At 42.2% G+C, this 26575-nt stretch overlaps 1 protein-coding gene across 3 annotated transcripts in view; it reads right to left on the bottom strand.

Moving 5' to 3' along the window:
- The window catches only part of ZNRF2 (zinc and ring finger 2), a 60124-nt gene extending 47137 nt beyond the window's left edge, over positions 1 to 12987 (bottom strand). The window contains exon 1 of one of the 3 annotated variants that reach the window (XR_010650893.2): positions 11774 to 12983. Coding sequence is in view for 2 of the 3 variants with exons in the window: in XM_071804906.1 (XP_071661007.1) it covers positions 11774 to 12236 (463 nt within the window). In the remaining variant the exon portion in view is untranslated. Of the gene's footprint in view, positions 1 to 11773 lie in introns of all 3 variants that reach the window. The other 2 variants (XM_071804906.1, XM_065831084.2) reach the window with 2 other exon arrangements.
- Positions 12988 to 26575: the final 13588 nt, after the last annotated feature.

The raw sequence follows: 26575 nt of genomic DNA, 5'->3' as shown, positions 1-26575 counted from the left end.
TAACACTACAGATATAACTATTGTTAGATAAAACTAGGATAGATAAGTTAAAAATCCAAGTCAAATGTAATACCCAAAATTATGTCTTTCTAGGAAAAAACAGAAAGAAGTCCTAAAGTAAGACACTGGTTTTTTGTTTGTTTGTTTGTTTCAGGTTTTTTATGCAAATATTTTAAAGATCCGGCTAAATCAGTATTTATACAGATTTATTTTTGTAACTTCAGTTACTAATACAGGTGTAACAAGTAAGAAGACTCATCCGTACAGAAAATGGCAAGACGGAAGAGAACAGGGAGAAAAAAGAAGAGGTTCTCAATAAGCTTTAGTGTGTCATAGGATCACAGAGACTGGAAAACAACCGTATCAGCACATATATCCATGCATCCCAATTTCCCCTGAGTAGGAATAATGCATCAAACACCACCACTCCATATAGACTTCCCCCCTCCTCTCTCTTGCTGACAAACTTGGCATTCTTTTCTGAGGATTTCCTTTGAGGTTAATATTTCCTGAGGTGCTTATGTTTTTCACTCATCCTAATTCTGCATCTTTGTGGATGGTGTCAGGCCAGCCACATGTTCAATACAAACATTTGTTTTTAAATGTATTTAAAAGAATGCTTTCCTTCTACAGCTAACAAAGTTTCACAATTAAGAACAGGCTGCCATGGGATGCAGCTATTAAACAGCCCAGAAATAGTCCAAATCCATGATGGGAAAAGGAAGAAAAATAAGAGTCCCTAGAGGTGCATATTATAATTAGTATTTTGCACACTTTGTAAAATGCAGAACATTTTACAAATATAACAGCTACATAAAAGTAGAGACATTTGACTACTTGCAAGCATTTAAGAGCCCTCCTCATGTTGACAAATTATGCATCACTTTTGCATATTTAACCTGCAAGCTAAAGTATTTGTTGAGCAAAACAAGGAGGAAAAAAAAAATCAGAATCATCCCCAAATTGATACCATCTCATCTAGACCTGAATACCTTCAGGTCTCCCATTCTCAGCTCATTATATCGGAGCTGTAGCTGGCGTAATTTTCACTATCAAAAGGCAGTATAGCAACACTAGCCCAGCACTCTGTTTCTCAGCATAGTTAGCAATCCAGACACACTAAACTAAAAACAAAGCTGTATAGCTTTTCAGACTTCAAGAGCCAATGGCATCCAATACCATGCTATACTCTCATTCCACTACACCTGCCATTTTCATTAGTTAACTAATGGAACGGCAGAGATGGAAGGAACAACCTGTGGAGAGCAAAACACAATCACTACTTCTCCAGTACACTTCAACAGGGATCCACTTCACTTTTCAGTGCTTTTGGCTACTTCTGGCTTTGCTGCTAAATACATGTTTTTCAGCAATAAAATACCAGGATAAAACACAAAATCTGTATGCCAGTGTTTTTCATCAGTAAATTAAAATTCAGCTAAAACATAGGTCAATATCATTAAAAATCAGGCAACAGCCATAGATAAGCAAGTATTTTTTCAGAGAGTGTCATGCCTGTTACAATAAATGTAAGGCAAGTTATACTTAGCATTCATAAAGACTGTTCAATTTTTCCAAGAGTTGAAAGAAGTTACAGAAATTAATTCCTACAGAATTTTCTAGTACTACTAGCAAGGACTACAGCTGAGGTCCTGGAAGATTTTTTGCTGTGTCACTTAATTAGAAATGAGTTCAAATATTTAACAAGTTTTTTCTTTTAAAAAAAAAGAAACTTAGCCAGTTGTCAAAACTACCTTGATCAAAGATTGTAGCTAGCCAGTCCCTAAAAGAGAATCAATACTGGCCAGAATTCAAAAATTAGAATGCTTTTCACATCCACTCCATGACCTCTGGTTCCACGTCCGCATGAAGTTGCCTTATCTGTGTGGATAGGAACAAACAATCTCAACACTGCTATCAGCCCAAGTGCTCTTCATAAATCTTAGTTCTAGCCCACTTCTCACAAATCAACAAACTTCCCCAACTTATTGAACTCTTAAATGTCAAGAAATTACATCATCCAAGCTTAAAACTCTTCTGAGCATTTCTTCAGAATAATGCTTTAAAGCAAAATGTACAGTCATTAAATACATTTAAATGGTTGGCTAGCTGCACACCTGTAGAGGGAAGTCATATATAGAAGTCCAGCCCCCTAGAAAGAACTCTTGCCCTCCAGCTCCAAATGTGTTCATCATTTCCTTTTGACTTCTGCTGAACACAACCGTGTGTTTTACAATTGGAGAGGCACAGTAGAGACACAAAGGAGAATAACCTGGGCTGACCCACACTTGCACAATATAAAACACATTATTTGCATCAGCCTTCTTATTTCTTTGTTTGCAGCAGAACTAGTCCCACATTTGCAAGGAACATTTCTGCCACTCTTTAGGTGTATGCTGTCACTGGATCTTGATCTTATCAAGTGTGCGAAAACCCAAGTTTATTTTAGCACACAGTTTATTAGGCTAGCAATGCAATCGGTATTTCCTCCAAACTGGAAGCGATTTCAGTATTGTATTTTACTTCAAAAGCATTTTAAACACTTTGGTTTTTTCATATCCATGGCTGCAAATAAGGCCGGTATCATCTGTCTTTGAAAACGCTATCACTTACAAAACACACAAATTCACGGATACAAGACATCTGGATATAAACTAATCCAAAGCTGAGCTGTAGCAAACATACAATTAAAGTTAACTGAAGAGTAATATAGTTCAGTCCTTAAAAAGCGAGGTAATGCCTGTACACTTGTCATCCAGTATCTAAATGTTAGGACAGCTGAATTAGATATTCAACGGGTATTTCTTTGGTAGCATGCAGTCCTTTTACATACGTGAATCTAATGCTGTTTTCATTCACATGCTATTCTACTAGATAATTTCTCTTCAGGCAGCAACAGCCTTATAGCTCTATTGCATGGATGGAGCAGGTATTTTATTTCTTTACACCACAACTGAAAACTACAGAAGTAGTTTTCCAGTTATGTTTTAAAATTGTAATTCATCAATAGACTGATAGATCTTTAACAAAAGAGTAGGGTCTTTTTTGTTCTGTTTTGAACTCAGACAATCTACTTGTCATTTATTTAGTAGTATTCCCAATATAGAAATAAAACAAGTATCTGTCTACACTGATCTGACTACCCCTAACAACTACACACACATGGATAAGGGAAAAATAAACAAACACATTCAAACCAACCGTAACTGACCATTAAGTTGCAAAATCACAACACTGAAAAATTAAAAAGCTCTAGAAGAAAGTTGCATAGGTAACCCTGTATTTGGGCACTTCACACCTGAACTCAGTAATACTGCGTTTCAGGACACTTCATCAAAATCACCTCTGCAGAAGAATCATGTTTATCCAGTTTAAGAGACTACAGGAGCCGCAAGCCACTTGCTGCACAAGCATAATATGCCTTCCAGCACTCAGAATGCAGGTGTGTGATTTTAAATTCATTCTTCCCAAAGGACAGCAAAACACCCAAGAAAATGGAGAGCAGCTCCTCAAGTCTGTCATGTTAGACAGATTCAGTCCTCCTTGCTTTAGGCTACTCCAGCCATCCTTGCTGAGGCATAAAAGACCATGAGAAGAAAGAGGACTGAAAGTAGTCAAATGATGGTAAAAAGTAGTTAAATGACCATAGAGAACTGCATGTTACTGTTGTCATTGTTCTTTATATTCTAGAGATTGTCCACCATTATCTCTTTGAAATTTGCTTAACTGATGATGCTCTGCTCTATTTGGTAGGGACACAGCATTTTCTCAAGTCTGGTAATATTTTTTCCCCATACTGGAACTTCAATTGATATTCATGCTCAAGAATCAAGGAGGAGTGATGTTCTTCAGTCCACAAGAAGTAAAACCCTGATAGCTGCAGAAAGGCAGGATTCAACAGCAACATGTTTTTCAGGGAACTACCTACGATTCATGGCAGGGAGACAATTTATTTTGTAAGTTTTCTGAAAAACTATCACCAGGTTGAAATTTTTTTTTTTTTTAAGATTCTCAAAATACTGTCTATGTTCAGACAACCTGCAGAAAGCACTGCTAAGCAGATCCTTCTTATACTGCACATGGAAAACTTCACCAGTTTTACGTTTCTTTCACAAAGGACACATCTGTTAGTGTACACTATGACAATTTTTATTTTAGCACTGCAGAGGAACTGCATTTAGTTTGCGCTCAGCGTAATTCAGCAAGAACCCATCCTTCGATTTTGTGTCAAATTCAATACTCAAAGACAGATGCATCTTTATTTCAGTTAGACATGGGTCCCTCTCCTTTTGGCATTGAGTCCTAGTAATATTAAAAATGCTATAAATGCCTTAACTATATTTCAACTCAAGTGAAAGTATATACACTTATACTTTATGAAAAAAAAAGCCAGGAAAATCATAACACTGTACTCACATAAAAAAGAATGTAATTTACTAGTGTTGATACTACTCCACATGCTCAACTAACCTCTCATATCTAAAAACACTTTCAATTTTTAAAACCTTAATGAAGTTGCAGTATAAATCAATCTGACATAAGGACTAATTATGGTACCCTGACTAGGAAGTGTTTTGGAACACCACTAGCTTTAAAAGCCATTTACAGTTAAAACGTTGCTAAATAATTGCTTTATATAAATGACACTTCATATGGAGAACCAAATAAATTGTAACAGCTGATTTCTTTTCTTGCCATTCTTCTTAGACGAATTTATTATAAGTTAATAGAGGACATGCAAAGTGCATGCCAGACGAGAACTCCGTATTTATAGCACACTAAGTCAGCAAACAGAATCTACTAAAAATAGCCACAATGGTATGCAGCACACCCACCCTTTGGAGACTGTTCACAGGCTGTGGTGGTCTGATTTTTAGACAGAGCAGACAAGGAAGAAGAAAACACCCAGGTAGGTCAGTTCCTAAAGACGAGTAAGAGTAATGGAGTTGAATCCCACACAGCAGTTGGTATTCTGTTTGGCCGGCAGTCAGACACTCCAAGCCCTATGAGAGTTTCCTGCATGTTTCCTCATCTCTCCAGGTCACTACTAGGCAATTTCCATGCAGAAAACAGAAGCATGTCCCAACTGAAAGTGAGAACCAGCCTCATTCTTTCTACGACTTACCCTCTCGCTTTTGCAAGCATCAGGAATTTGAAGCCAACCAAACAACAGATGTCAAAGAGCTGTGGATGCACACTGAGACATCCTTACAAAAGTCACAATGACCATTTACAAAGGAAAGGTGGCACTGGGAACACAGGCACTTGTTTAGGAAATACCTAAGCAGAGATAAGACAGTAGAAACATTTTCCTGGATGCTTAAGAAATGTTCTAGTTTTACTTGGGTAATGGTGGTTTTTATAAAAAATTGCTTTCTTTTGATTGATAAGATGTATGCTTTTAAAGATATTAAAAAAATAGAAACTCGGAACACTCAAAGGTTTCTCACTGTTTTCTTTTCATGGCTTAAACATCTGCAAGAACAACATCTTCCATTACACACTAAATGAACACCATCTGTAGAAATGACCACATGTCTCTCCTGAAACCAATTAAACCATTAATGAACGGCAGACATGCTGCAGAAAAATCTTGAAAATAATCTAGACTTGGTTCATGTACCTGCAAATTGCAAAGAAAACCTATCCTAAAAATCTCCATAACATTATTCAAAAGTTTCATGCAAGGCTAAGACAGCACATCAAGAACATTAATATGATGAAGTTTTACTTGAGCAGCTGGAAAGAACAGGAGGAGAACTTACCCAAACAGATGGGTAGGCACCGTGTTTTAAAAATAGTTTTGGATTTCTAGCAGTGACAAAAGGCTTTTTTTGTAAGACAAAGAAATCACTCGGAAGGTTGCTGGAGACTAGTCTGCAATTATGTGAGAGAACATGAGGAGAGGCACACTGTCAGGATATCAGGGTTGGATAGGTATTCTGAAGACATTAAAAAGGAAGGCCTTTGTTTGAACTGGCACTGCAAAGGCTCCATCAGGTATTATCGCTGTCTTGGTAGCCAAAAGAAATATTTATATATGCCATTACAATTAGGCTGCTTCCCTTTCTTCAGACTGTTAACTGTTTACAATTCTGCCATAAATGCAGTGCTGTTATTTCTATTATATGGTTTCTCTTAACCCTTTTTCGTTTACCAGGCAGGAAAAGAAAAAGAAACCCTTCAAAGATCCTCCATCACTCACTTCAGCGTTTACTCCAGTGCCCCAAGCCTCTCATCATCACAGAGACCTGTCTTCAATCAAAGGAAATGAAACACAGCTCCCAGGGGCTTCACTAGCACTACCAGCAGATCCAAACACTTCTTTTAGTTCATTTGTCCAAACACCTAAAATTTGAGACTAAAAGCACTTCCCTGACTGAGCTAGAGCAGGGGGGGTGGTGGTGCTGGACTTTTTGCTACTTTTTCCTGTGACCTCCTTAGAAGAGTTTCCATCTCTGCTGCCTACCAGGCACAATATGGCTGTCCACTCTGTGTATGCAGGAGCAACAGAGGAGCCCACTAAACACCAGAACAGTGAGATGCTGAAAAGGGATCGGATTCCTCAAACCCAGCTGTCAGAGCAGTTCTTCTAAAAGTCCCAATCAACAGACTTATCCTTGAACTGCTTTCTTAGCACACTGGATGTTTCAGTCTGTATTTTGGTTAATGGAAGACTAATATATTTTCAAAACCTCCCATATCTTCAGAGGCTGCAAAAGTGACTCTTCTGTCTCATTTTGGAGTCAACTCACCAGTATAACCGAACAGAAAATGAGACACACATCTATCTCCCCCCGCAATCTGTGGTTGTTGTGAAGTTGTGTGTATGGGTACAGACATGTTTGTATTTCTCTCCGCTTTCAGACTGGTGTCCATTTTAACTTCTTCTACAATCAGCAGACTTCAGCCAGCCTCTCATTGTTATTGCTCTCACTTTTTCCAAAGTGGACAAACATGGATATGATTGTGTTTCAATAGTGCAGCCAAGTGAACAGAAACAAATCAAAATACCAAGGCAAAGACAGCTTCTTAGCTTTCACCATTCTGCACCTTGTAAGACCTATGAACCGCAACAGCTAAACTATCTGAAAATGCACATGGGAATTTTTTGTATTCACAACAGCAAATGGCAGTGTTATCATACATCTTAAAAAAGGCAGAATTTTTACGGAAAACTTTTAGTTTTCTTAGACTAAATCCTTATACGCTTTCCTCATTCTGAATGGTTAGGAAGTAATTTAGAGAAATATATATTTTATCAAAGATTCACTGGCCTTCCTCAAATATATTAAAAAAAATCCCAACTGCCAGAAAGAGAAGGTATGTCAGGTAATACCATGGCACACTGGCTGAAGCTGCAACAGCAAGTTTCACTGCTTCTAACATGATTCTCACCACCAGGATACCCCAACAGTCTCACTGCAAAGCACACTTTCCAATGCTTCTCAGATGGAAAACAAAACAAAATGCAGCTTTCCAGGCAGTTTGAGAGATGTCTAAAAAACTTTTGTGACTTTACATCATTCTTCTACTGATATCTGCTTACAACAAGTAATTGAGGTTATAACCTGGGGCTTTCATGAGCCTTCTTCTATAGAATGAAGAATTGATTCAGTACTTCTACCAGCTATTATTACAAACAAATGCTACTGTAACATACCTATCAGGTTCTACCCATATTGTGTTATGTACATTCAGCAGCTGGCAATAAATCCTGCATTGTAAAGTACTACATTAAAAAAGCCTGATCGCTATCTGGCTTGAGAAGAACATACCAAACTTCCTTCTCCTAACAAAGTTGAACAGATGCAACTTGATCTCCAAATTATTACTCGAAGTCTTGAGATAAGCCTGAAAGCTGTCAACAGTTGTGTCTGGCAACATGATATATTTAAAAACCTGTCTATAAGTACATCATATAAAATTGTAAATGACCGTATATAACACAACCTGAAATTTTAATATAATACTTGTACGGTCACTGCTGAATCAATTGGAAAGAAGAACTGATATGGAAATTTAAGACTCAGTATGTAACATTTCTGCCTTGTTCAGATGAATTTTACATATTCTTCCCTACGAGACTTTTAAAGAGGGGAAAAAAATATTTAAAGGTTTTATTCTTGTCTTATAACAACATTCCTAAGAAGAGATTTACATGTGAATACCAGAAGGATACTTAATACAATGTGTTTTCACCAAGAACTCTCCCTGTTGTGACCGCCCAGGATAACAAACATGAAGTGAGTTCAGAGGAGCTGTCGACATTTTTAGTGACAGAAGTAACACAGCAGCAGCTACCCAAAGCAAAGAAAATTCCAAAAGATCATCCATTTTTAGTTGAAATAATTGTTGCAAGCACCATTGACGAAAAATAAGCTATATTGTAACTACAGCAGTAGCTTTGCTGCAGTGCTGACAGTTTACGCAGGAATACCTACTGGCTAAAAACACAGTGGAAAAACTAACTGTGGATCTCGGGGCCAACTCTTCTACACACTGTTCTTAACAGAAGGTAAGAATATTTATTTTGGGGCTGGGAGAGAGGGGAAGTCCCATTCACTGAGGTAAAGAGCGGGAAACTACTGGTCCAAATTCCCGATAACAGCGTTATCACCTCAAAGGAAGCCGGAACCCAGCGCCGTGTTGCAAGAAAGCGCTTGAACGTCATTCACAGGTTTGCTCTCTGCATCTGGGAGTGCCGTAAGATCCTATGGAATTTGGGCCTCGCTCTGCTTAATGCTCTAAGCCTACTCCAGGCACGCTCGCAGCACAAACATACACTCACGCATGTATATAACGAAACCAAGGCCTCAATTATTTAGTGAATTGAACTCTCCCTGAGATGAGACCTAAGCTTACATAGCAGCATTTACTCCATTATACGTCCACCATAAAGGTGCACTAGCCTGAGTTTAGACAAGAACGTGAGGCCCTCAGAGTCAGGAAAGCCTGTGCTTACTACAGTTCCTATTGAAGATGAGAAATAATTGATCACACTTTCCAATACATTACATATAATAACATAATACTTTTTATAATCTCATTCAAATGTTATATTAACAAGCACAGCAGGGATTTAAGTATGTTAGAGAATTAATACCTAGACATTACTTCAGTACATAAAGCTGCCCAGTAAAAGTGACGATATGGTGTAATTCTCTAATAGCAAATTAATTACAGTAATTTAACAAACACAACACCCATGTGTCACTGACTGATGAAGCCAAGCAGCATGTCTAAAAACATAAATAGCTGGAGATTCAGTTCAACTTACGGAAATTATTCTAGTTCTTTTTTATTTTAATTTTCATAGAATTGCCATGCTGCTTCTCAAAATTAATTTCAGTAATTTTCAAGATAAAAAGAAACAATTGGGGTAATTTGCATGCTACAAAACAAGGGAGGGGACTTCAGGCATGCTTATGATACACAAGATAAATGCCAGATACCACACCTAAACAAGCTTGAGCTAGTTACCATCAGGGCAAAAACAATGCTTCAAGTTATTTTTTACCATGCTAATTCTACTGGTGTATGATCTCCAGTGGGGCTACTTGCTCCAAGCATCTAGTTATTACAAGGAATCAAGAAAACACATGGCATGCAGCTAAATAAGGATGCCAATATTCAATGTGATGTAGAGTAATGGATCACTGATACCACAGAATATTTTAATTGAAAAAAATAATGTTTCAAGTGAAGCCTTATTCACAGGTGTTACAGTATTATGATTAAACAGTTATTCATCCCAATAAGAAATACTAAGAATTTTAGAAGAGAAAAAGCAAGTAGATTCATGACCATCTTGTGACCACATAAGGACAGCGTATCTTGAAAATTGCTACTCAAACTCCTAACATATGGCATTCTTTATTTATTAGTCAGTAGATGACAAGAGTGTACCCCTCCTGGTACTCTTCCTCACCAGGAAAACCAAAAAGCTTTGCATTCATTTCAGCCTATATCCTCTTCAGTATGCCAGTTTCAGAGATTTGCAAAACACAAAATATGGTATAGTACAGCAATTAACTGTAGAAAAATACAACCAAATTTAGAATTATTCTGAAGAGACCTTCCTGCATCTGAATAGAGCTTCCTAGGTTATTGATCCTCATCACTGCATTTACATTTAATACACTCTCTTCTGGCAGCAAGGCAGGTTGCAAGACAATGTTTAAGCAACAAAAGTGTGTGTGGGGGGAAGTTTTACCTGCCTACATGTTTTAGTGATTCCTTTGTGCTTAGCACAAACTGCACAATACTCCATGATAGGGCATCCTTTCATCACTAAGGGCAATGCACGTACCTTCTTCCCCCACAGCTACTGTGACAGTATAATGAGCATCCTTGCAACAAAGCACTCCTATGGAGCAGCCTGGCACTATGAGAGTAGTTATATTTCCTTTCTTAAGGGCAAATATCCCTTTATTAGAACAGGGTTTGACAGCTTTCTGTTAATGTTCAACCACCGCGCTGGGAGGCAGCAGTTTCAGATCTAGGAAGTAACAGCTATACTGTTCTCAGGTCAACACACAAGAGCCCAGAGGTGGCGGGTCATGGGACGGAAACCCCACGCACCCTGCCAGGGTCAGACTGAAGAGAGCTCTGCTCTGGCTAAAACCAGGTTGCATTACAAAAAAGAAAACCCAGCCTGCTACAAATAGAATTCACAAACAGACTAATTAGAATACAGAAATGTAGGAATTTTACAGCAGCCTCCTCTTTCTCAAAATAAAGCTTTTGGGGAAGTTGGTTGGTATTTAGACAGGTTATAATACATAAAGATATTAGAATTTTGAAGAGAATGAATTCATTGCAAAAGTCACCTTACACCTTAATGTTTGACTTAAGCGAACAACGACCTCTAGAATAAACAGTACTGAAAGTAGTCAGTAACTTTGAAAGCAGCTGGCAACTGCAGGCAGATTTTTAACTTAAAGAACACAGGCGGTAAAATGCAAGTCCTATACCAGCCCTATTCATCTCAATATCACAGGAGAGACAAAAAAACTATGACAACTTGCTCCACGTCTAATATGCCCCTTAAAGGGCCTCAACTTGGTTAATTCCGAGTTCAGCAGAGTGTTTCTCCTGCCTCAAGTGCACACGTTGCCATCCTCAAGACTGTACAGGACCAGTGCTGCAAGCCTGTCATGGACAGCTATCTGGCTCTCCTCACCTCTCAGGGGGAAAATAAGGAAAGAAACTTACTTTAACTTCTGTTTTTCTTAATCGACTTTCAGAACCAAGAACCCAAGAACTTAGAAAGAGGAACAGGCATCAACCACATATTAATCAGCACCTAAAGAGGGGTTTGGTCCGATTTTAGAATAAACGGCGGAGACACATGATCCAATTAAATTCTAATTATGTAAGTAGCAGGCAAGAGTATTTACACAGGCACTGATTACAGCTATTAGAGTCTAAAGTCGCCAGCCGGAGAGGCTCCGCTTCCTTTTCGCCGTCCCGACCGTACCGTCGCGGAGTTCGGTTCGTTTTTAACCTTCTCCTTTCACATCTCTCGTTACAAACAATAGGAGACGCTGGCCTGTCAACCCCGTGTCCAAACCGTGATCCCCCTCCGGCGGGCGCAAGCTTATAAGAGTCGCCGCTCTCCCCAAAGTGATGATTCATGACCCGTCCCATCTCCGGGCCGGGAGCCGGGGAAGGAAAGCCCCGACATTCCCCGCTGAAGACCCCTCTCCCGCAGCACCGAGAGAGGCACCTAAGCCCCCCCGCTGCGCCCGCTCCGCCAGCCGGCCCTTACCTCCGAACAGGTGCGGCGAGAGGTGAGCGGGCAGCGAACCGATCACTAGCCGGGGCCCGCCGGAGGGCCCGCCGTCGCCCCCCGTGGGCCGCTCCCGGCCGCTCTCCTCCGGGGTGCTGTTCACCGAGTCCTGCGAGCCGTAAGGGCCGCTACTGTGGGGGATGTTGAAGGCGGACTGCGCGGCCCGGGCCCCTGAGGCGCCGGCACCCCCTAAGGACCTGCTCCGGGGTGCCGACCCCGCGGCACTCGCCGCCGCCGCCGCTCCTCCTGTGGCCGTCGCGCCGCCGGGAGCGGCATGGGGCGCCGCCGCCAGGTGCGCGTACCGCCCGCCAGCGCCTGCCGAGCGCCCGCCGGTCCCGTTAGCGCCGCCGCTGCTGCTGCTGCTGGAGGAAGGTAAATCCCCGCCCGAGTACGCCCGGGTGCGGCCATTGGCGGCGGTGGGGCTGCTCTGCTTCGCACCCATGGTCCCGCCGCCGCCTGGCGCTGCCCGGTGCCCTTCGCCGCCGCCTTCCCCGCGGCGCCCGAGGGTGGCGGGAGTCCGGCCAAAGCGGGGGCGATCCGAGGCGCGGGTCGCGCCGGGGAGGGAGAAGAGGGTGCGCCGAGGGAGGGAAACAGGTCGCTCGGTGGGTCGGTGTCGAGAGGGGAGAGCCGCCTGCCGGGATCCGACTCAGCTGGCGGCCCCGGCGCGGCCGCTGCTCGCGGGTCTGAGGCGCCACCATGAGCTGCTCGGGACGGTGCTGGCTCCCGCCGTGCGGCCGCTCGGCCCCGCCGCCGCTGCTGTTGCTGCTGCTGTTGTGCCTGCTGCCGCTGTGCCCGCCGCCGCCGCCATCCTCCTTCACTGCCGCTGAGCTGTGTGGGGGGCAACGGCGGCAGCAGCGCCGCCGAGGCCGCTCGCTCGCCCGCGGCGCGCCGTGCCTGTGCCGAGGGAGGCGGGAGGGGGCGGTCACCCTAGCGCAGCCGCTCCTCTACCGTGTCGCCATACTGGGGGCGGCACCAGCGGGCGGGATAGGGAGCGGTTACAGCGGTAGGGGCCGTCGCCTTTCTTTCCCCCCGGCCGCTGACCGGCCCCCGGCGGTGTGACGGGTCGGGCCCACGGTCTCGCCCCGTCTCCTGCCCCTCGCCTCATGCAAGGTGGGGGTCGAGGCGAGAACCTGCTGAGAGGAGGACACAGGCGGCCGGCTGCCTGCTCGCCTGAAGGGGGAAGCCCGCGGGGCGCCGGGGCGGCCGCCCCGGCGCAGAGGGAGTTAAAAGCCCAACTGCCGCCAGCAGGAGCTGCGCTCTGGCGGTTGGTGGCCGTTGGCGGCGGCCAATCCCGGGGCTGCGCTCCGTACTGAGTCCCGCCAGGTGAATGGGAGAAGCAGCCGCAGCGGGAGGCGGCTCGGTGGGGCGGGTAGGACGGGGGTGACCAAGCGCGGGACGCTGCCCCCCAAGGCGGTGGGTGCCCTCCTGCCGCACCGCTGCTCCGTTTGCCGTCGCAGCCTCAGCGAAGCGCCCGAATGCCCGGGCTCCGGGCCCCACCGGGCGAGTGCGGCTCCCGGCTGCTGGGCCCAACCGCGCCGCGCACCGACTGAGGGCCGAAGGGACCAGCCCGCCGCTCACCAAGCCCGGGTTTGGCGGGGTGGTTGGTGAAAGGGCCGCTCACTCCCGTCGGGAGTTTTCCCGGATAGCTTTCTCGTATATCTGGAGCTTTCTTGTACATCTGGAGGAGAAGCTGGACAGAAAGAATGAAAATCTCTTTTTTTCTGTGTTTCATGGGCAATATTGGAAAATCCTGGATATGAGGAAAAAATTCTTCACGGAAAGAGTTGTCAGGCATTGGAAGAGGCTGCCCAGAGAAGTGGTGGAGTCACCATCCCTGGAGGTGTTTAAAAGGTGTTCAGATGAGGTTCTTAGGGACATGGTTTAATACTAGAGTTAGGTTATGGTTGGACTTAATGATCCTGGGCGTGTCTTTCAACCAAAATTATTCTATTATTCTAATCTGAATGCCATTTAGAGGCTTCTGCTGTAAACCATTGCTGGTTTCAGTAAGAGGCAGTTATTCCACAGCTGTCTCATGAACAGCTTGGTCTTTTGTTTGCCGAGTCCTGCGCAAACAGCTGGGGTTGATACCCAAACTACATTGTCCCCACTTGTGAATTACAAGGTGCTGTTTCTGCTAGCAGTGGTAGGTACCTCCAGGTAGATCAAGCATGAGCACCTTCTAGCTCAGGTTCCTACAGAAAGAAAATCAGTGTGTCTCCTCTGCCATTAGTTACTTCTAAAACCCTTGGCTAGCTTCAGCCAAATCTATCAGAGACAACAACTGTAGAAAATAGTAGTGTCTCTATCCTACATAGCTGCTTAATGTTCCCACAGAAGGGAAAGCTACCATAGGAATTCCTATCTTGCAAGATTCCAAGAATCCGCATGGGCAAAGGATATTGCAGACATGACTCATAATTTCTGCCGCTCACAGAATGCCTGTGGTGTGTTCAGCCCTATTGGAGCAGGTTTAGAGGACAGCATGCTCAAGAGTTTTATAGTTTTTAAAATTTCCACTACTGAGAGCTAGTGGAACTGGTCAGCTGCTAAAATAAACAGTGTTTTGAAAGTAGTATGTTGCTACACAGTACCACAGTACTTTCTGTAATTTCTTTACAGGGGATCTAAGAGTTGAGTGGGTATTAAATACAGGTTATATTTGGCTGTGAATAACTTTTTATTCAATTTAGGATTTAAAAAATATATGGGAGAAAAGAAGCCGTTAAGACATCCAAACAGTTACTCAGTCTTATAATATTTCACAGAAAAGAAGTTACAGCAACAGGACAGCCTGTGTTCCCTTCTCAGAGAATATGGCTAGCACGGTGCAATTTTCTTTTTTTCTTTTCTGGGGGAGTCTTCAGTTTTTGTTTTGCATTTAGGGTATATATTTGCAGTGCTCTCACTATCAAATGCGAGTCTGAACAGGACATTTACCACAAAGAACACCTCTATCTTCAGAAAAGCCATATGACATGCTTCTGAACCAGCTTTCTTCCCAGTTCCTCTTACAAACGGTTGAATAAAAGTTTTTCTACATACGGAAATTTGCTTTATATAGTCAACAGTACAGTTAAGTTTTTGAGCTAACATTTCTTCTAGCAAACAACTGTCGACTAGCCATTAAGTCTTGTAGAAGCAAGTACCTGGCACGGTAACCTCAACCCATTTGTTCATTAATACACTCCAGAAGTAGTTTGCATAGAAGTTTCCTACCAAGCATAGAAAATAGCTGGTGACAAGAGGAACCAGTGGAGAGAGAAAGGAGAACTTGCTGCTGACCATATTCCACAGATCTCAAGGACTCAGTGAAAAGCAGAGAGTTACTTAAACATTGACTTCTGTGGGCCCATAAGGGTGACTGCTGTTATGAGTCCTGTAGAAATATGTCTAGGGAATCTTATTTGTAATTAAATAAGCACAAAATAGGAACTAACCTTCTTGTTTGTTGTCCAGAATAGTGGAAAAAAATGATTTAGACAGGCAAATATACTTGCTGTTCTTTGCTGTAAGGTGCATACCTCCACTCCTGTTCAATTGCACTACCTCATCTATCAGCAAGTGAAAATAATAAATGAACTTGTTTCTTGAACAGTTACTTTGAAAATACCAGGTGGCAAGTGTGCCCTGAGCATACAAAATTAGCTGTGAATTCATAATACTGCATGGTTTTGTGTGCTAATAAATGGTACAAGGGTCTGTGTTTTGCTCAACAGTGAGCTGCATAGACAGATCATCCTCTCCCCTCCTCTTCCTTTCTTTGTTGGCTTTTACAGGGACATTGAATCAGGCTTTCAAGCAAGGTTTCATTTCTGACAAAAGGATCTGACCCTGACCTAATAAAGCCAGCCAGAGGTTTGCATTCTCTTTACAAAAGTTTGAAAAGTAATGGCACTTGCTCATAAAACTTTTTAGTAGCTAGTATGGGCTCCTAATAGAGTTTGGGCAACTAGATTTACTGAGCAGATACCAAACTAGAGGTGCATGTTGTGGTTGGAAGAGATCAATGCAGTCTTTACATTGCTGTATATTTCAGTTGTTTAAAATAAATAGTGCTGCACACTAGTTCTTCGCAGATACTGGAAATAGAGACTTCTAAACTGTTCAGTTGCTGATAGAGAACACAAACCAGAACTGGTTTGTGCCTCTAAAGTGTGTAAAATACACATGCCTTACATCTGCAGCTAGAATAAGCCGTCTAGCAGATGAGACCGTTATATGTTCCCATCTGTAAGCTGAGGGAAATAGGTCTCATATTTTGCCTGTCAGTGTGACTACAAATGATACATAAACCTATTGTAGGCATATTTTTAGATATATTTTGGTATCAGTGTATCTCCAACCGGTAATTGGTATTTTGAGAGATGTAGGAGACCCTTTTATCTGGTATCTTAGATTTTTATTTGCATTGAATAATTCTTTGTACATCTTGACTTTAATCCTATGAAGATTTACACATACGCTTACACTGATGTACGAAAAACAGTCCTGCAACATGTTGTGATCAGCCTTCATGGAATAAAAAAAATAAGCAGCTCGTAAATCTCGAGGTTTGGGTCCTAAAATTATCCTGGAAACATGTTATGATGTTTACAAGCATAAGGAAGTTTATCCTTGCTTTATAAAAATTCTGTTTAAAACCATCTATCTTTTGTTTAAAGTTTATACTTTTCCGAAGCTTCTATCACACTATAAACAGTATGCTGTATTTTGTACACTGGAGTTACCCATAGAGAAAACTGATGTTCACAGAAAAGATAACAGAGTCTTAAAAATAAACTGACATTTTGACTGAACGTATTGATTGGCTGTTCTGTACAGGAAAAAGCACTTCGAAATAACTTACTTGAAGAAATGGCAATTCATGCTGTGCATGCCATTACCACATGCTATTAATATAAAGTTGTACTATACAAAATATACTTTAGTCTAACAATTTTAACAGGAAAGATGATTCACCATAACTATTTCTAAGCTATTTTAACATTCATGGTCGTATTATCAGCCACTGAGTACCTTCACAGGTAACCAGATGCAACACTGAATGTCATCCATATGAATTTGCCATTTTAGTACATAATCAGGCCAGTGTTATTACTGCTAATTGCATGAATTTTACTTGTTGGTGGCTTTTTTGTTATCACCTTGCGTGAATTATCCCACTGTGTATCTTCCTGACCTTTCACCCATCTATACCCCCCCAGCACTATCTTTCTTCAGAAGCTGCTGTGCAGACCATTTTTGTTTTATGCTTAAGGAATAACAGAAGACAAATAGTTGCTTAGGCTATGCCTATATCCACACTAAAGGCATTTGCACCAATTCATAAATGAAGTGCCATTGATACATGTTTATCTGGGCAAGGTGTGATACACAGATCTGTGGGAGTCCAGGGGTAGATGAGTTGACATACAAAGGTCCCATCCAGCTAATTTTTCTGTTTCTGTGATTTCTAAGAAGAGGGGGTGGGGGACAAATGGACAGATGGGAAGTATGTTTACTCTCTCTTGTTTTCAGATCTTGTGTATCAGCACCCAGCAATGCAAGCTCAATGTGGATTCAGGTTTTGGGGGAGGACTGTTGATGGCCTCACTTCCTTTTACTGCTGTAGAGGGAAATATTGACACTCTTTAAAGGCATATTCCCAAATTACACTGTTTGTCCTCGCGATGTAGAGTGCAAGACCACAAAACCCTTCTGCACTTAGAGAGGCAGCTGGCTTTGCACAGAGCCTTATCTGAATGGTTCATGATGGTTAATGAAGAAGGCACTTCAAGTCTTGACAGAGGGAATATTACACAGGTAAATGAGTCTTCAGAAGCTGATTGCAGACAAGCTCTTTTATGGGATACATCTTTCATTAGCAGTACTAATTGCTTGGATGCTAGGTATCTATAGAAAGAGGTGAGTAAATGGAAAACAGCATTGCAGAAACAATAACAAAGTGAAATGTGTAGGACTGACAGCAGGTGGTAGAGCCATGTGACATTAGATTTGCCAAGTACAACTTGTATTCTCTCAGGCTCTGTATTATCTGCCAAATATTACCTTAACTTCTCAGAATCCAGGAGAAAAAAATACCTTCGTCCTTATTTTTGCACGGTATTTGCTAATATTGTCAATTGATAGATTTAAGCACTATTTTAATATTCTGCAGCCTCCTACTCACAGTCTGCTACTGATAAGACTAATGACGAGAAACAAAAACACACTAGGTAGTTACTCATAGGGCTTTTAAGCACAGCTGAGCTGCTTGGGTAGTCATGCGTGTGTTGCAGTGACTTCTTGCAACAGAAGTCAAAAGGACAGATACAACCTTGAAGTACAATAAAACCAAGGTGTACTGGTGTATGTATTAAGATAATACTTTATTAACTAGTGCATAGCGAGGAATATAAAAGCACGTAACTGGATTTTTCTGAAGGCCCAGATCATAGCCACAGCTATACTGAGTCGGGAGGAATGTCAGCGAGCTCTGCTTTGCGTTCTCTGCCAGAAGCGTTTTCTGCCTCGGCTTCTGTGCATCACGCCTGGTGTAAACCAAGCACGAGGGTGGTGTAAAAGGCTCCATCTGTTGTTTTGGCTCAGATCCACTTGACAGAAGCCGGAACCCATGAAAGTAAGGGATGAGAAATCAGAGTTGTGAACTCGCTTCCTCCTCTCCTCACTTTCTCCTTCCCCAGTTTGTGTTTCTCCAGGATCAAGAGGAGCAGTGTCTTGTTCTAGATTGCTGCTTGCAAAATGAGGGGAATTGGAGTGCTTCGTGCGTCTTCCTCAGCTCTCCCATAAGAGCATAGGGATCACTCACAATTTAGACAGCTGGACTTAAGTTTCTTAAAGAAACAAAATGTTTTCCAAAGAGTGATAGAAACCAGTTGTTTCATCAGAGAAAGCCAACACACACTTCCTAGCTGTTTGCTCTGCCCCAGGCTGGTTTCAGTTCACTATTCAGAAAGTGCCAGGCAAATAATAAACCAGATTCAAGTTAAAACAGTCCTTGTAAGAGTCTGGTGTAGCAAAACATTTCTAGATGATGCAATGTCTTTCTAGACAATAGGTATGCAAAGACTCAGTTTTGTCAGCAGGTTCATGTTGAGATGAATACTGTTAGTTAGAGGATTAATCATCCCTGTGGTGCACCTGTTCAACGCTACCTTAGCAGGGTCACAATTTATCAAGATCCTTCGGAACTATTTCTTGTTCTTTATTTTCTAAACAAAGTTTTTATTCCAGAGCCATGGTAGCTCCTCTTTAACTCAGCTGTGATATGGTCACGAAATGGATAGGGCCCTTTTACAGCCATATTAATCCCAATCAAGGACAGAATGCATTTCTACACTTACTATGTCAAGTTTAAACAGTAAAGAAAAGACCTGTTTTGTAGGAAGCACATCATGAGGCTGTAAAGACTCGGATCCATTGTGGATGGCAATTCTCCCTCTTATTAAAGGGAAAATGCAGAGCAATCTGGTATTGCAAGTCCACACTGACATCTAGTGCTGAAAAAATTGCACTAGTCAGTGAGGAAACAAAGAAGGAAAAAGGGTTGGACTGGAATGAAAAATCTAAAAATATAGCAAAGCATCCCTCCTGCTCTATGGAAGTGACTGGCAGTTTGTGAATCTCTCCAGTGCGCAGGAGGTGCTCTGGCTGCATGACCTTGGCTGCTGCGGGGGCACCCCTTGGAGACCTGCATGGGGTACCAGGTCTGACAGCCAGACACTCAGCATTGCAACCCTGGCTGCACTGAAAACTTCTCTTCAGGACACGAGGAATCTTGAGTTGTGACTTATTGTAAATTTGCTTTGTAGCTACCATTACTGTAGGACTTGGCCTGGAGCAGCATAACTAGTAGGACACTGCTGCCAATGGCCCAGTAATCTTGATTTCTCAAACAAAGGCTTCATAAGGATGAAATGTTCTCACCTTCTAATCTGAGAAGAGAATTCTATAGTACATTACACAGAATCACAGAATGACAGGGATTGGAAGGGACCTTGAAAGATCATCCAGTCCAATCCCCCTGCTGGAGCAGGAACACCTGGATGAGGTTACACAGGAAGGCATCCAGGCGGGTATTGGAAAGATTCCCTCTCTAAGCTTTTCCTAGGGAAAGGAGTAATTTGTTTAACATTGGCTTTTAGTTGTTAATCTTCTCTTACATTCTATTTTGATACAAAACATTCTCGCCATTTTTACACGCACACACAAAATTGCACTTTGTAATATTTTCATGTGCCTTTAAGGGTTGGCAAAGACTGTAAAACAAAATATTTGTGATTGTTCATTGTACTTTCTACCTTCCGTGGGGAAGTATAAAGTAATAATAATAATGTACAGAATAATGAGTGTTTTTCAATGTCTTAGCTGCCAGCACGCTTCCTTCCCTGTCACCAGGGAAATGGTGAGATTAAAACCATGTGCTCTGTGTGCTTCAGAAGCAAGATATGCATGCCAATGTTGTATAAATCATCAAAGGAGACAAGCAAAAGGACAGATCCAAAGCCACCCAGATTAATGGACATTTCCCTCCCCCCTCCATTGAATCCCAGGAGCTTTGGATCAGGTCCTGATGGATGTCAGAGCTCTGCCAGCCCCACCGAGAAACTGTACTCCAAACGGTGCCGTGCTGTTTGGCAAGCCGCAGCTGTGAGGTTAAGCAGAGTTTGGCAGATGTTTGCTCCATGGAGGAAATCCTGGTGTTGGCAAGCAGGATTTCTCAGCAGGACCCAGCACAGGGGGCTTCTTGTTTCTCTGCGTGAAGGCAAAGCAGGTCTTCACCTACCAGCCATTGCTATGTGTGAGGACGTCCTCTTCCTCCAGAAACCCTATGCGGGGCAGTGGGGCACGTCGGCAAGCTGTATTTCCTACCACTTCATACAGCCTGGGAATATCTCTTACCTCCTCTTTCACAGCACAGCGAGCAATGAATGGCAAGATTTTGCCCTTACTGCCTTGCCAGTGTGCAAGCCTGAGCAGAAAATGTGGCTTTCGTCCTGTCCATAGTACCCTTCCTCCCCTTACAGTCAGAAAGCCCAAGTGCTCAGATACAATTTCTTCTTTTTTCGCAGTTCTTTATTTTTCTGAACAATACTCATATAGAAGTAAGCATGTTGTCACATCTAGCCTGTATTTCCACCCTCCCTCCCCCCCCATCTCTTGTAATTAACAACCGTATGCAGATTTTTAAAACATTTCAGACTCTTGTGTCTGGGCTGGACAGATTGGGATGTACAAGGAGGATTGGCAAACCCAATTAGACAATAAGTAGCATAAGTAGCTGTCAAAAAATACGGTTATAGCAGGAGAAAGCATGTGGCATCTCTTACTAGATAAGCTAGAATGATTGGCATACTCAGTCAGAAACACTCATTTTTTCATTTACTGGGGGCTTAAGACAAATTTTTTCACAGCTGAGACCATGCAAATCAATCATTAAAATGTAGAGTTAGAGCCTGATGTCAGTTTAAATTCCATTAATATCTGGGGAATTATGCCCAATTTGTCCACCCAAACTTATAGGGTGCAAAATTTAGTCTGTAATTATTATTAGGAGCAAAAGCATGCCAAACTGTATCACATGTCTAGAATTTTCTTGAAATAAAAGGTAATGGAATAGTAAAATCCCAAAATGTGGACTAGAATAGAGTAGAATAGATAAACAAGGAAAACAAGAAGGAAAAGTGAAAGATTAAAAAAGGAGGAAAATAAAATTAAATACAAGAAAAAGAATACAGGAATTTAGGAAAATTCCCTGATGAACTTTTAAAATATGGAAAAAAATTCCACATATATAGTAATAACATTGAATTAAATTATTTCAGCATCAGTGTCATGATATCATGTTCTTGTCCATCCTTTTAAGCTTTTAGGAGAACCCAAAGGATATGTAATCTTGTGGTAGCAAATTATTCAAGAAGGTGCCAGTAACATCTGAACGGTGACTAGTTTGCAGAGCGTATTTGATGCAGTGATTGAACATCCAGTATTAATATATTCGGCTGACATTAGCACCTAAGCCTTTAGGAACACAGCAGAGTGTATTCGAAGCAATATTTTTTTTTAATACAGTGCTAGGCAATAATGGAGATAATCCCAACTAAGAGCACTGACTTGCTTTGTGCAGAACACAATCTATTATAATGACATTTTAAATTCATTTTGGGGAGCAGTGAGTTAGGTTGAATGCTAATAGTTTTGTGTCCTGTGCTTAATATTAAATTCTCCACCGGATTGTTTGCCTTGTATTTAGGAGTGTGGTTCAGCGAAGGGAACACTCCTGTTCGTACCAAAAGCGTGAGGCAGGGCTGCTTGTCGGCGAGGGCTGTGAGACCGCAACCCAAGTCAGAGGTGCTCCGTGAGGCCTTTTAGTGACCCAGGGCTTTAACAAATCCCCACATTGGGGTGAAGGGGTCACTTTCGTGAAGCAGTAGACCTGTTTAACAAACTGCTGCCTGTGAGAGAGGGAATATTGTGTCCAGTTCTGGGCCCCTCAGTTCAAGAAGGACAGGGAGAGTCCAACGCAGAGCCACGAAGATGATTAAGGGAGTAGAGCATCTCCCTTATGAGGAAAGGCTGACGGAGCTGGGTCTCCTTAGCTTGGAGGAGACTGAGGGGTGACCTCATTAATGTTTATAAATATGTAAAGAGTGAGTGTCACGAGGATGGAGCCAGGCTCTTCTCGGTGACAACCAATGATAGGACAAGGGACAATGGGTACGAACTGGAACACAGGAGTTTCCACTTAAATATGAGAAGAAACTACTTCTTAGTAAGGGTAACAGAGCACTGGAACAGGCTGCCCAGGGGAGTTGCAGAGTCTCCTACTCTGGAGACATTCACATCCCGCCTGGACACCTTCCTGTGTAACCTCATCCAGGTGTTCCTGCTCCAGCAGGGGGATTGGACTGGATGATCTTTTGAGGTCCCTTCCAATCCCTAACATTCTGTGATTCTGTGTGATTCTGTGATGACGGCGTTTTGGCAGCGTGCAGAGCCATGCGGCAGCAGATGAAGCTGGGGTGACTGACGTATCTCCCAACCTTCCTTGTTCGTGCTGACCTTATTGTAGAGGCTGGCATCCTCGTCTGGAGCTGGCAGAGGGATATGGATGGCTTGACATGTTAGAGTAAAGCAAAGAGGATGTCAGTTGGGAACGGTGGCAATTTGAGAGCTGCTGTGTGGCCCCTCAGTCACCTCCACTGTGGGGCCAGGAGAAGGAGCGGAGCAGCCCGGCTTTAACCCACTGCAGTGTCTGAGGTAATATCCCGGTACTTCAAGATCTGGCTATGAACAGCTTCTAATTCAAGCTGTCTGTCCTCAGCAACAAACAATAATGTAAATGCCTGAAAACAGTTATGGAGTACCGTGTTTTAGACAATGATCGTGGAGGAAAATAATGCTTTAGAAAATTCACAAATACATAAAACCCCTTGCACTGAAGAAACCTAAGATGTTTTTCTCTCTTTTTTTTTTTTTTCAGCTCCCTCCTTTTATTTTGAGTAATTCTCCTTGCCTTTGCCTGAAATTTGTTCTTTCCAGAATCCTTTCAGACTTCATATTTCTTTTAAAATCTTATTTGATCATCTTACAGTTTGCTCTGTCTGACAAAATTACAATGCGGTTTTCATCAGCTGTAACTCAGCTGATCTGATGTGCCTCTACTGGTGGCACTCAAACCAGGTCTTTGATTCGGGTCCCTGTTTTCAACGGAGACTGAAGGAGAAATCTTCATGCATTGTGATTTTTGTGAAGCGCATTTTGCAAAGGGAAGAGAAAAAGTAAAACTGAATAAGGATGCTCGAAAACTATTAAAAAACGTGTCATTAAATCCAAAATTATTCAGATGAAGAATTCTTTCTCGCTGAAAGAAACTGGAAAGATGATGCAGTGCTTGGAGAGTAACAACGTAGCTCACAAGGAAACTTGTCCTTGGTTTTCAGCTATCTGGCTTGATTATTTGGGCAACTTATAAGTCACTTTGTCTCTTGTTAATTCAGTTCCTCCCTTCCTACTCTCTACCTCTTTGTCATTTTTGTCAGGATAAAACATGTTACAAATTGCAAGAAGCTCAAACAGTGAGTGAAAAGATGTTAATAAGAACAGAAGGTCAATATATTTTATACTAGATCCCTAAGACAAGAAGAGCTTCGGAAATACAAAACTTTTACAGAAGTTGTGATATCCAAGTTATGCAAATGCTACTCACAAAAAAAAAAAAAAAGAAAAAGCCACTGTGCTAGCTTGCTAAGCAGAGCCAGGAAGCACAGAATATGCAATAAACATCTCTGCAAAAATATTATGTAATTTCACATACTGCAGGGTATATATTAAAAAAATGGACCACTGAAATACTTTATCATGTACAGATTGTTGTGGCTAGAGAAGCTGCTTTTGAATTTACCTGGTGATTTATAGATATGAGCTATACTGGAATAAAACAGATGAATATTTTGTCAATCAGCAGCTGACATTAAATAAATGTATTTACTGATAATGCTGCTGTCACAATTAATCACAAAATCCCAGGAATCAGATGCTACAGCACCTACTGTTTTTAGTTAACATCACTGTGTGCTGCGTATTAGGGCTTTCTCAGGTAGGAAATTAATCCTTATTAAAGTGTCTTGTGGGCATCAAAGCTGAAGTAATGAGACAAGAACGAGCTGGAAATCCAGAAGCAAATGGGGTGGGGGGGTTATACAAAACAGCTCCTTAATAATCAGTAGGGGAAACTCCTGAGAAAGGAGGAGTATGCCAGATGGAAACAGCTTTGCCTGTTGCCTGAATAGAGCCTTTCACCACATTTTTGAGAGGTAGGGAGGAGCATCATCAAGGCTGATCAGTCCCATAGAGGGACAATAAAGAGTTTGGACTGTCTCTCTCTATTACTGTTTACTAATGGAGCTGACTGCCAACTCGGACCATTGGTGAAAGTTTAATTATCAGCCCTGTTGTTTTCATTATAAACTACTGTTCCTCGGGGTTTTACTGTTTCAGTTCTTAAGGCCATTCTGTGTGTGATTTCATCATGGAGGTAGCAGGACTAGATTGATTTAGAAAGAAATTGAGCCAAGAAATTGGTGCTGAAGTTGAGGTTAAACTAGCCTGACATACCTCTTCACCTGTTTCTGTAACACGTATGCTAAAAGTCCTGCCATTATATTTTCCAGAGAGTCCAACAGAACTGGAACCGTGTCAATAGTCTTTGCAGAAAAAGCTCGCAAAGCTGCCTTTCTAAGAGGCATATGGTTAATCTGGAATCTTTTAATGAGGCTACAGCCTGGCACATGTCCAGTGGGCAGGTCAGTTGGTCAACATCTGCAAGAAATCCTGGATTATATTCCAAATTTTGGTTCTCATGGAACTTGTGAGATCCTTTCCCCATCATCCTCTTCCAGATCTGGGATATGACAATCTCCCAGTTCTACTGCTTAATAAAGGTCTGAAAGCGTGGTTGTTACCGGGAGGCTTAGATATGTTTTACATACCAGCAAATGGATATGTCTGAAAAAGGAGAAGCTGAAAGGACAGAAAGCAGATTTCTATAGACAGTGTTGCTGATTTTCAATGAAACATGGACTTTTTTTTTCCCCACAAATCAAGGAGATTCTAGAAAGGGTGATTAGTTGTTCTTCTTCTCCACAGCAGGCAGTGCTTTTGAAGTTCTTCCAGAGTACTTGTCATCAAAGTACTTGTTACCTACCTGCTCGGGTCTTTAGGGGGCTACCACGTGTTATTTTGGAAGGTGTAATTGTATAGCTGTGAATCCAGCATGTTGTGTAGCTATTTGTGTAGGGAGACATTATATAATGCTTCCAGAAAATGTTTGCACAGCGGCAAGAAAGAAGTTGGTTTTCATGAACCAAGTTTTACTAGGCCAAATTATTCAGGTTTAGCCCCTCAGAATCTGTCTCCTCCATAGGTTTAACTCAAATGAGCAGCAGACCAAGCCAGAAGATGTGCAGCTGTATTACAGGGCTACATTTGAGTGCCATCATCTATCCTGATGATCTTAAAGATCTTTTCCAAGCAAAACAATTCCATAATGATTGTGCCTCCATCCTAGAACACCTGCCTGTGAGAGAGGAGGGCGAGCAGACAGAGGTGGAAGAACTATACAAGCATTTTGGTTGTTGTTTGTGTTTGATGTTGGAGCTGTTGTGGGTACATCCCACAACCCCCAGCATTAAACTAACCCAAGCTGCTCTATCATTCATTTCCCATGAACCACAGACCAGAACTAGAAAGATCTCATTTGAAAAGTTTTTCCTGCAAAATATCCCTACCAAGGTTGCCCAGGTGGCTGTGGGCAGCGCAAGGATTTAGGGTTATAACCCAGCCTAGTGCAGTGCAAAGGAAACGCTCAGAGGAGCTGGTCCCTGTTTGTGGTTGCATCAGGGATTTGGGCATTGCACCCAGCTAGGACCCGGAGTGAATCCTCAGGGACAGCTGCCCTTTCATCCACACGTACACAGACAAATGGGAATCGTCTCGAGTTGCCTACCCTCATCTGTTTTTTTGTCACAGCTTGCTGATATGTTACTGCACAGATATGTCCCACATGCCCCAGGCGGTGCCCCTATATCAGCAGACATCTATAAACCATTTGCAGATCCTAAGCAAATCCGTTTTAGCCTATATGGATATGTGTTATCCAGCCTGTCCAGGATGAATTTTAACTGGTGCATAAGCGCTGTGTAATCATTGTTTTGTGTGGTATTCAAGCGTGCTTTATAAAGATACCACCCTCTGCATAGCTAGGGTGTTCCTCCATTT

This window comes from Patagioenas fasciata, chromosome 2 (assembly GCF_037038585.1).
Source record: "Patagioenas fasciata isolate bPatFas1 chromosome 2, bPatFas1.hap1, whole genome shotgun sequence".
NCBI classification, from domain to species: Eukaryota; Metazoa; Chordata; class Aves; order Columbiformes; family Columbidae; genus Patagioenas; species Patagioenas fasciata.
Note: the sequence above shows the minus strand (reverse complement) of the source record. Positions and strands in the feature narration are given on the sequence as shown.